This window comes from Centruroides sculpturatus, unplaced genomic scaffold, assembly GCF_000671375.1.
Source record: "Centruroides sculpturatus isolate CEXI.00-Female unplaced genomic scaffold, Cexi_2.0 scaffold233, whole genome shotgun sequence".
Classification (NCBI taxonomy): domain Eukaryota; kingdom Metazoa; phylum Arthropoda; class Arachnida; order Scorpiones; family Buthidae; genus Centruroides; species Centruroides sculpturatus.
Genome location: NW_019384616.1, coordinates 249,590 through 261,635, shown reverse-complemented (window position 1 = coordinate 261,635; position 12,046 = coordinate 249,590). Strand labels below are relative to the sequence as shown.

At 28.5% G+C, this 12,046-nt stretch overlaps 1 protein-coding gene across 1 annotated transcript in view; it reads left to right on the top strand.

The window, feature by feature from the left end:
* Positions 1-12,046, top strand: part of LOC111625382 (metabotropic glutamate receptor 7-like) — a 61,902-nt gene that overhangs the window by 21,389 nt on the left and 28,467 nt on the right. Inside the window, exons 4-5 of the mRNA XM_023368519.1 lie at positions 6,823-7,359; positions 9,469-10,722. Coding sequence (XP_023224287.1) covers positions 6,823-7,359; positions 9,469-10,722 — 1,791 coding nt within the window. The remainder of the gene's footprint in view (positions 1-6,822; positions 7,360-9,468; positions 10,723-12,046) is intronic.

Sequence of the window (12,046 nt, the reverse complement as noted above, 5' to 3'; positions counted from 1 at the left end):
TTCGGTATCATTAATCTAATGGACTTCTGTAGCCATGTTGGATCTACATCTAAATCCAATTCAGATCTAATTTTATTCGTATTTTGACGATTATAGCGTATTGCAAAAATTCAAAATTTGAATTCTAAATTTGTTCAAATATACTTAATAAAAATGACCTCGTTCAATTTCTATTGTATTCCTGAAACTGGATTGAAGTTTTTCATGAGACAAAAACTTGAGTCTTATGTATTTAATACAAATATATTTTATTGTACATACGTATTATTACAATGAAAGGATTATCACATAATTGACACTATTAATGCCTCATATATCCCTAAAATTCATTTCGACCCTTGATGTTAATGGCTTTTATTATATTATTATATTATAGTATTCCAATTGCGGTACTTTAAAAAGCAATTTATGCGAATAGTTTGATGGCCTTTTTTAAACATAAATGTATAGAAAAATATTTTTCTTACATAGCCGTTTGCTAGGACTTAAGCTGCGACCATTCAGATGCTAGCCAGTGAATTTTTCACGAGAACTATAAGTGAGCGAATGAAAATAGAGAAAAGGTATTTGTAACGTTGTTTGTTATCTCGTTAAAATGATCGTAACTGATGCTTGACGACTTGTGTTTTTATTCGATAAAAAGAAAGAGTTTGAATATTGATTTTTAATACTGTTTAAAGGAAACTAAAATTACGTTATTAGGAGGAGTAAACGGTTTATAAAAAAAACAAGTAAAAACAATCATTTGGCGTTTATTTTATTTGAAGATAACGAAATGGCAAAAGACATCATTATAAGTGGGTAACAAAGAGAATTTTGATTTTATAATTCTATGTATATATTTAACTGATTTATTATATAAAACTTGGCTAAAAGGAAAACCTGTCGTAATTGATTACTGTTTTCATTCACAATGTAATTCTTTTTGTATACCATTGTATAGAAATTAACTAACAATAGAAATGTAATAATAAACGTCCCAAATCAGTAAAACTATAGTAAAAATTTACAATAGTTTTACTGATTTGATTTTCATAAAATTGATAAATTTGTACAGTAGATTGAAGTTATAACGTCTTGGATATAAAACCTATTCCAAATATTCCGTCCCATTTTTCATCGTACAAAATTTGGTCTCGTCGCTCAAACGTGTGGATATGTATGGAGAACAGAGAGCAACAGACATTCAATTTTATATACAGTATGTTGACATTGATTTGGATATATGTAATTAAACCTTTATACATGTTAAATTACACATGATAAATATATTTACTGTATATTTGTAATTTTATTCTCAATTTTTTCTCAAGAATGCACTAACGACAAAGATAAAAAATGGCATAAAAAGCTTTAATTAAGTGCTTGGAATTTTACGATACAACTTCGTTACAGATTAGAAAATTTCGTTACACAGTCAAGGTGCTGGTGTATTTTTATTTACCTAAGACTCAAATAATATAAACCCTCGACTTTATATTATTTGAGGGATCAACAAAGATACATCTAAATTCCGAAAAAATGTTATCAAGATGTTAAACACAAGTTCTCTTTAGGCTTGTTGTCATTAGTTTTAATACGCTTAAAAACTGTATTATAAAAGTTGTTAAATATCTGACTAACGCTTTATTATTCAAAATTAAAAATTTATCTTTTAAAAATTTTAAATATGTTTTCTATATTTAAATACACTTAAAAATTAGAATAGATATACTCGCCAAAATTAAGTTTATTGATGGTTTATTAGAAAAATAAATTAACGAAGTCACAGATATCAAAATATATTTTAAAGAAAGATTACAATTGAAATTGCTGTGGTAAGAACAGTAGCAGAATCTTCCAAACCAATTCAGAGAAAAATAAAATGTAAGTTTAAAAATAACAATTTAAAAATGCGCCATTAACGTAAGCGAAACTGCTATGTCAAACTGAATAAAGGGTAAAAATGTAGGTGTGACGTCAGATGAAATTATCCAAATTTTTTTTCTGCTACATATTTTATTTATAATCTGGGAAAATGAAACTGTTTGGTGGAGGAATGTGAGAAAATGAAGGAAAATAAATGGCACAAGTTACTTTAAAAAAATTAATTAATTTGGGGTACCAACTTCAGATCTAATGAATTAACATAAAAGCATAAAATATTGATATTAGATAAAGAAAATGTTTTATTAAATTATAAAAATGTTAATTGCAACTAAATTATTTTTTTTTTGTAGTTGTAGCTATGTAAAATTTAGAAATAAGTTATTAAACTTTTTTCATTATAGACTAAGTTTCTTTCCTTTAGTTTAGAAAGCATTAAGATTTTGTTAATGATTTTGTTAAATATAAAATGTACGAAGTTTCAAAATTACGTTTATACAGGCCTGTAATATTTCATTATAAAATTACCGTAAGTTTTTAAAAGTTTTCATATAGCTGCTTTAATTATTGGAAAAATGAGATTTTGATTTTTAAATATACTAAATTGCATTTTTAATTGTGTTAAGTTTGTTTTATGTGTAATGCAATTTTTACGTTAGTTATTTTGTTTTATTAGGTTAAAAAAACTTTAATTGTAAATTTATAATCATCGTCTTATCTTACATCTATGAAACTATTACGTTTAAAGTGATTACTATTATAGAAATAGTTTAAATTATATCTTAATCACAATTTTATTTCTTAATAAATCTTATTAATCAGGCAATTTACACAATTAGTTTTATATGAGTTGAATAAGGATAGTTGTAATCTATATAACTCTTATTAATAATAAATTATTTTCTGAATCTTTAAAAATATGCAAATAATGGTGCAATGGCCGGATTTTCGCAAAAGATTTGTCTTTCCATAAAATTATGGAGAGATTAATTCAACACTCTTTGGAAAAAAAGATAAGTAAAAAATATAATTAACAATCACTATTAATTACTGTTTGCAATTGATGATAGCAGCAATAATTTACAGTTTATCCTTACGAAACTAGAATTCATTTAAATTTAATAATATCCAAAAATTGATGGTTGTTTCATTAATCAAGTTTTCAAATGTTGTTCCTAATTTTATGGCCAATATTAAATAAAATTCTGATACTTATTACATAAGTCAAACTCTTATAATATTGTAAAAACAGAATAACTATTCTGAAAATTATAATTCTAGTAATAGGTAATAATATCGATATAATTACATTGTTTATAAAAATACATTTATTTCCTTTGTGTAGCATTAATATACAAATTTTAGAATTTTTATTGTTTATACCGTACTTTTTAATGACTATAAGCAATGTTAATTTTTATTTTTTTATGTGAATGAAAGACTATATAATGGATATCATCTCAGTCTCACAAGTTGTTTAAAAATTAAAGAAAAAAATTTTTCATAAATTCAGAATAGATTTAAATAGTAAATGTATAACTCTTGTGCTGCTTTATAACTTTTATTTATTAAGTGTATTATCTTAAATTAATCTGTGATTTTTTGTGTATTAGTACAATACATGTTAATGATATTTACTATACATTTAACTTTAAAATTAGACAAAAGCAAACAGAGTAATAGCTTAGATTTATCGCAATATTATAATGCAACATCTGTTATCTCGTAGAAAACAAAAACCTGTATTTACGCCTTATATTAACACAGGCCAATCAGTATAAATTTATAACCCCGACTATTCATTCTTAAGCTATTGTCAAGATAATGAGATAATTATTTCAAAAATATTTATTTTTCATTAACTATTTTCTTGATAACGATAAAGGGACATCTACTTCAATGAATAAATATTTAAAATTACACTTTAAAAGTTTTGCCATTTTAATTTTTTTAAAAGTTGTCGATTTTTGTCGCTGCATTCATAAATTTAGGATTATCTTTCGTTCTTCTTGACTGATTATTCTAGATTCGTAGTCATGTGACTTTTTCAGAACTAAAATTTCTTAAAATAATTAAAAGTGTTATAAATTTTTTTAATATAGCTTTACACTTTCTGAAACTTTCTGAACTGAGAGAAATTTTGTATCAGTTGGTCGATTGCATTAAAATCTGTTATCAGTTATCGTTTAAATCGTTTTACGTTATGTTGAATTTACATCGATTTTTCCAATTACATAAACGTATAAAATCATCTAATTAATTTGATGCTTTATTTCACTATATATAAATTATTAATAAAAATATATAATGTAGTATTTTCGTTTTCTGTTACTTATATCTTAAAAGTTTCATTTGAAGTTAATCAAATATAGCGGAAAAATTACACAAAATTTATTGTAGTGTGCACATGTTAATGACTTTAATGTATATTAAATATTATATAAACCAAACATTTCATCATATTGAATTTACTGAACGTAAGTTTCTCATTTCTGACAAAGAGAAGTTAAGAAAAATAATTTTTTTTTAATACAGTTTATTTGACATTTATTTTGTTGTCAACATTTTAAAAAGAACACTTGTAAGAGAAATTAATTTTTCAAAGATTGTCATCGATAGATTTTTCTTCCTACATCGTATACTGAATGAATTTCCACTCGTACTATTGTTACCGATTTTCAACAATACATTGTGCGCTTCAACAAATGACGATCGATCGTGACGTACGGCGTAATTAGAATGAACATCATATCCAAATTTTTAAATATTATACAATGCAGATTTTATCTTCTTATATTATATATATTTCACAGATGCGTAATGGAAAAATAGATCTAAATCGCCTTACATTTAATTGCCACACATTTCAACTTTTACTACATATTATTAACAATGATAAAAATTAATTAGTTGATTTAAATAACTGAAAAAAGAATAAATATTATTTCATTTTTAATTTGGATTTTAAGTATCAAGTATAAATATAATATGTAATGTTCTCATTTTACAATTTTAATAATCTACCTATCTGGCGATATTGAATATGTACAGTACTTAAAACATATATGAAATTTGTTCTCTATTCCCTATACCGCATAAATTCCAGTTAATATTTTTCTTAGAATAAACATGACATCAATAATTTAATTTGTAAACTGTTACCACGATTGAAATTAAAAATACTGAATACAATTTAAATTTTCCATCATGTAACAATTGTAATAAGTTTCTTTTGTTTCTTAATTATTTTTTATTAGTTCAGTTATACAATAACAAATTTAATAATTGATTTATATAAAGATATTANTTTAATCCACTCCTAATTAAGATAGGTTAAAACTTTGATAACATGCGTAAGTCTGATGAGAACGCATTTTTATGATGTTTATGGGGTGGCTCCATCCCCACCGTCATCTTCACCCTATAGACATAAATAAATGTAGAATCTAGTCATAACGTGTGTGTACACACGTTATGACTAGATTCTACATGTATTCTACAGTGTATTGTAATGTGTCATCATTACAATACACTGTAATGATGACACATTCCATCATATCCTAACTCTAATCTAGAAAAACACAATTAATAAAAGTGAATCTTTTACATTTTTAAATTTATATTAAAATTGTTAACCTTTTAAAAACTTCAAACAAATATTTTTATGTTAAAAACTTCTGGTTCATTGGACAGGCGCGGATTATCGACGAAGCTGCGGCGGCGTCCTATTGTTAAATTGTGTTGTGTTGTCAACGACAACACAACACAACTTAATGAGCACGACTTTGGGCTTAATCCAGAGGAAGACCGTCTTCGACCTTAAATTACCGATTTTTATAGTTTTTCTTCCGTTATCCGTATTTCTGATTGGCCCATGTCCATTCCTCGCTTCCCGATTGGCCTCTCCTTTGTTTCCAGATGAAAACCGAACCCTGATCGGGTCAGGAGAAAGGTCCGATTCGAGACATCTGTTCGACACCTTTTCGTCGACTATGCCCGGAGATTGTTGATAGAAGACTTGCACTCATAATTTAGCCCTTTGTTTGCGATTTTTCGTCTTGGAACTTTAACGATCGTACGCGATGTTTTTCTATCTCTCAAATCTTTCCCCTTTTTCGAAATTGTTTTCCTAGATCTACTGGTTATGAGCACCTGAGTCAGAGTTCTACCTAGTTTTTCTCGACTGACATTCCATCTGATCCGCTACGTCATATGTTTTCACGTCGCGTTTGTTTGACAGTTGCATTTTTTTTCTCTCTCTCCCTTAAATAACTAACATAACCTTTGGTCCGACTCGACAATAGCGTTTTCGCTCCTAATTAATTTGAAATTAAATTTTTGTTTCGATCCGTTCTGGAATCTCACAGAAGCTGCTGAGCTGCTGGATGAACCATACAGTTATATCATCGGCAGAATAAAATCTGTGACCTTTAAGAAACTATTTAAACTTTCGAAAACATGAAAGTTATCGGAATTGTAAGGGCAGATGCTGCAGAACTTTTCATTTGTAGCGATGGAGCAGCCACCTTAGAAGTCGTCGAGACTTCTAAGGTGGCTGCTCCATCACTACAAATTGCAAATTTGTAGCAAAAATGCAACTCCATCGCTACAAATTGCAAGTTTTCCTGGAAAACTTGCAATATTCTTGTTTTCGGACCTTTAAAATGTTTCTGAAAGGTTGCAGATTCCAGTCTGACAGCGAATTCCAGCAGCCTTTCTTTTTATATGTGAAGTAATAAAATGAAGCTTACGCAATATTGTCATTGTAATGTGTATAATGTAATCATGCAATGGTGACCTATGACACTGTTTTATAACGTCCAGTGTATGTTTCATTAAACAACGATTATAATTGAAATTGCTCAATCTATTTGCAGAAACTTCTCATTTAACATTTCGATTGATGAAGTTACATTAAAGAAAAAGTTAATTTCTTATTTTATTTATATTTTGTAGGAGTTATAATCTTTGGATCAGATCAAGAAGTAGCCGGAGTAATGAGAGCAATTCGAAGGAACAACGCAACAGGTATCTTCTCTTGGATAGGTAGCGACGGATGGAGTGCAAGAGCATTAGTATTTGAAGGTAATGAAGATCAAGTAGAAGGAACTCTTTCTGTGCAACCGAGAGCAAATCCCGTACATGGTTTCGACGAATATTTTCTAAACTTAACTGTGCACAACAATCGAAGAAATCCTTGGTTCGTGGAATACTGGGAACATTTTTTCAATTGTCGATGGCCCAATAGCAGCGACACTCCATTCAATTTAAGATATGAAAAACTATGTACCGAAGAAGAATTTATGACATATCAAAATGGATACGAACCAGAGAAACAACTCCAGTTTGTCAGCGATGCAGTTCTGGCCTTTGCTCATGCTCTGAAGATGATGCATAACGATTTTTGTCATGGAAAACTGGGCTTATGTGCAAATATGAAATGGAACAATGGAACAATATTACTGGACTATCTAAAAAAAGTATCTTTTGTGGGTAAGTTTAAAAATAACAATAAGAAATTTATTCAACTTTCACTTGTTTTAACAAAAATCTTTATTGTTTAAATATATACGGGTACAAAAATTACAAATCTTCTTTAATACAACACAAGTGCAAGAAATCTAATGTATAACGTCTTCTACTAATAAATATAAAATTAAATATTAATAGAATTGCTATAATCAAAAATTAAACAGTGAAATGCTAAATATAAATTAGTTTCTAAAAATGAAGATAGGAATGAGTGGAGATGTCCTTTTTAATATTTTTGTTATATTTGTAAACAAGGTATCAGTAAAAGCTCGTAAAATAAAATAAAACTTTAATTAAAACGACACAAAAAAAATAATTTCTATTAAGATTCTGAATTGAAGGTTTCGCGACTATTATACTACCTTTCTGAAGCACATAGAAAATTAATACGGACGTTAATGTTTAAATTTATAACAATTTGGGAGAAAAATATGCGATTATCGGAGAATATTTATAAATACTGTACAAATATTAAATATAGCTTCTTTTTAAAATGAATCGTGGTTACAAAAACATACAGAAAATTTTTATTTGCTGTAGAGCAATCAACGTAACAATGTTTGCTTATTTCTTTTCTTTTATGCTGCATTAGACAAGATAGTAAACATTGTTATGTTGATTCTCTATAGCAAATAGGGATTTTCTTTATATATATTTATACAAAAAATTTATATATATATACATCTTATAATGCAGCGGTTCCCAAAGTGTGCGCTGCGGCTTCCTCTCATGGGCACCACAAAATGTTTTTAAATTTTTATAATGTTAGAATTTAATGTACTTGCTAGAATTTGTATAATGTATTCGTTGGAATTTGAGATAGGGCGCCCTAGGAAAATCTGCATTTAGCAAGAGCGCCTAGAATCAAAATCGTTTGGGAACCACTTTTATACTATAATCGAAATGAGTTGATGATGATGATAATAATAAGCGCAAAGCGCAAACAGTTAGGAGTTGAAAGTTGAAATTTGGTACACAGTTAAGGTACGCCACGAGAATTCACACCAAGAAGAGAGTTTTGGAAAGGTTAAAGTTAAGGATTACCCTGAAGAATTCGGCTTTTACTGTACTATTTTAGATGCGGTATTTTGCGTTTTTGCGGGAAATGGAACATATTTTTAGACCCATCTAAAAATTCTCTAAGTAGTCTCGGAAGAGGAAGGACCTAATTCTTGCACTCGGTGAAAACGGGTAAGATCGACTATATAACGATAAAGATTATCTTACGTAAGGCTTTATCACACCGAATGACCAATCTAACACATTTTAAAAATTCTTTATTTCTTTATTCCTTTACTGTACACAATTTAAACAATTTTTAACGAGTTCAAATTAAAATATGTTGATGCTGCAGCGTTTTAACTTTTGTCGTCATATTAAAAATAAATAGAATGAAGAATTAAAACAATCAAACAGATACATTTTAAATAAAAAAAATTCTATTCACCAAAATTTCTTTATTTTTGTTTCTTTTTAATGTTGAAGCATTTTTGATCTTAAACGTAGGTCTGTAAAATCGATTCTTTTAGGTACGCATTTTATTTATTCTTAATATGCCGAAAATGACCTAAGTTTACAGCTTCTATCTTATATATAGAAATGATCAATTGTTATGATGCAATAAAACATTAAAGTGTGGCTTTAAAAATTCTTATAACTTCCATTATACAGCAGTTCGAAATATTATCGTAAACACTATAATTTCAAGCTTTGTTTCATTTTCATGCTTATTAATAAATTATTACTTGAATCCTTCCGAACAGTTTATCTTTAAATGTTGAGTATGCATTAATTCTCAAATATTAAACAATTAATAAGCTACAACTTGCATTTTAATTAAATATTTTTACGCTATTAAATTTTTGTATAAACAATTGTTGAACCTGACTCTTGATCTATTTACTTTCTTATATTATTATTTTAATTTTATATTATTGTAAGAGTAAGCCATTTGATTTATTTGAATATTTATAGATTAATAAAAATTAATTATTTAATTAAATTTTAAATGCTTAATTCTTAGATTCCTACTTATCATTTAAATTATTTTAATTATCCTTCTTTTAACAGGTCTGAGTGGTGACGAATTTCGGTTTTCTGCTTCTGGCGATGGTCCTGCTCGATACAATATAATTCACTTTAAACAGATAACACCCGGTAACTATAAATGGATTCAAGTTGGAGAATATAAAAATGGAGAACTGGAACTGAATTTATCTGAAGTCAGATTTAGAATAGATAATCCTGAAATGCCTCTTTCTGTTTGTAGTTTACCTTGTAAAAAAGGACAAGCTAAAAAGCTTTTAGAGGGAGAAAGCTGTTGTTGGCATTGTTTCAATTGTTCCCGTTACCAGTTCCTTAGAACAGACACTCAATGTATGGATTGTCCTCCGGGATTTCTCCCCGATGATAATCAACTGGCTTGCATTCAAATTCCGGAAACACACATGAAACCGGGATGTCCCTGGGCTATAGGAGCAATGGCATTTTCTGCCTTTGGAATATTGCTAACTGGATTTGTCATTGCTGTTTTCCTAAAGCATAACGATACACCTATTGTTAGAGCATCTGGAAGAGAACTAAGCTATGTACTTCTTTCGGGAATATTTATGTGCTATTTAATGACGTTTATTTTGGTGCAAAAACCAACAAATTTTATTTGTGGAGCGCAGAAAACAGGAATTGGGTTATGCTTTGCTATAGTTTACAGTGCCATGTTAACGAAGACAAACCGCATTTCGCGAATTTTTGATGCTGGTAAAAGGACAGTAACAAAACCTGCATTTATTTCTCCACAATCCCAATTAGTTATTTGTGGTGCACTAATTGGTGTTCAAATTTCAATAATAGCTGTTTGGTTGGTATTTACTCCTCCTCGAGCAATTCACTCTTATCCTTCTCGAGAAGAAAGTCAACTGGTATGTGCAGCCTCTATGAATGCTACTTACATGGTTGCCTTTGTTTACCCTATATTTTTGATCATAGTTTGCACCATTTACGCTATTCTAACTCGAAAGATTCCAGAAGCCTTCAATGAATCCAAGTACATAGGACTTACAATGTACACAACCTGTATTATTTGGTTGGCATTTGTGCCTATATATTTCACTACATCCTCAAATGTGGAAGTAAATATTACGTCCATGTGTCTAGCCATAAGTTTGAGTTCGACGGTAACAGTGGTATGTTTGTTTACTCCTAAATTATATATAATAATTTGTCATCCAGAGAAAAACGTACGACAAAACATGATGAAGCAGCAGAAACAAAAGTTATGTTGGAATTCTTCGCCAATACAGGCTGAGGCTTCTTCCCAATTTGATGGTAAGAATGTGAAATTTTATTAATATTACTATTTTATTTATAAATTTTAGCAATATAGATTAGGTCTGTAATTAAAATTATATTTCCAAGACATTTAAAACATAAATTCGGTATCATTAATCTAATGGACTTCTGTAGCCATGTTGGATCTACATCTAAATCCAATTCAGATCTAATTTTATTCGTATTTTGACGATTATAGCGTATTGCAAAAATTCAAAATTTGAATTCTAAATTTGTTCAAATATACTTAATAAAAATGACCTCGTTCAATTTCTATTGTATTCCTGAAACTGGATTGAAGTTTTTCATGAGACAAAAACTTGAGTCTTATGTATTTAATACAAATATATTTTATTGTACATACGTATTATTACAATGAAAGGATTATCACATAATTGACACTATTAATGCCTCATATATCCCTAAAATTCATTTCGACCCTTGATGTTAATGGCTTTTATTATATTATTATATTATAGTATTCCAATTGCGGTACTTTAAAAAGCAATTTATGCGAATAGTTTGATGGCCTTTTTTAAACATAAATGTATAGAAAAATATTTTTCTTACATAGCCGTTTGCTAGGACTTAAGCTGCGACCATTCAGATGCTAGCCAGTGAATTTTTCACGAGAACTATAAGTGAGCGAATGAAAATAGAGAAAAGGTATTTGTAACGTTGTTTGTTATCTCGTTAAAATGATCGTAACTGATGCTTGACGACTTGTGTTTTTATTCGATAAAAAGAAAGAGTTTGAATATTGATTTTTAATACTGTTTAAAGGAAACTAAAATTACGTTATTAGGAGGAGTAAACGGTTTATAAAAAAAACAAGTAAAAACAATCATTTGGCGTTTATTTTATTTGAAGATAACGAAATGGCAAAAGACATCATTATAAGTGGGTAACAAAGAGAATTTTGATTTTATAATTCTATGTATATATTTAACTGATTTATTATATAAAACTTGGCTAAAAGGAAAACCTGTCGTAATTGATTACTGTTTTCATTCACAATGTAATTCTTTTTGTATACCATTGTATAGAAATTAACTAACAATAGAAATGTAATAATAAACGTCCCAAATCAGTAAAACTATAGTAAAAATTTACAATAGTTTTACTGATTTGATTTTCATAAAATTGATAAATTTGTACAGTAGATTGAAGTTATAACGTCTTGGATATAAAACCTATTCCAAATATTCCGTCCCATTTTTCATCGTACAAAATTTGGTCTCGTCGCTCAAACGTGTGGATATGTATGGAGAACAGAGAGCAACAGACATTCAATTTTATATACAGTATGTTGACATTGATT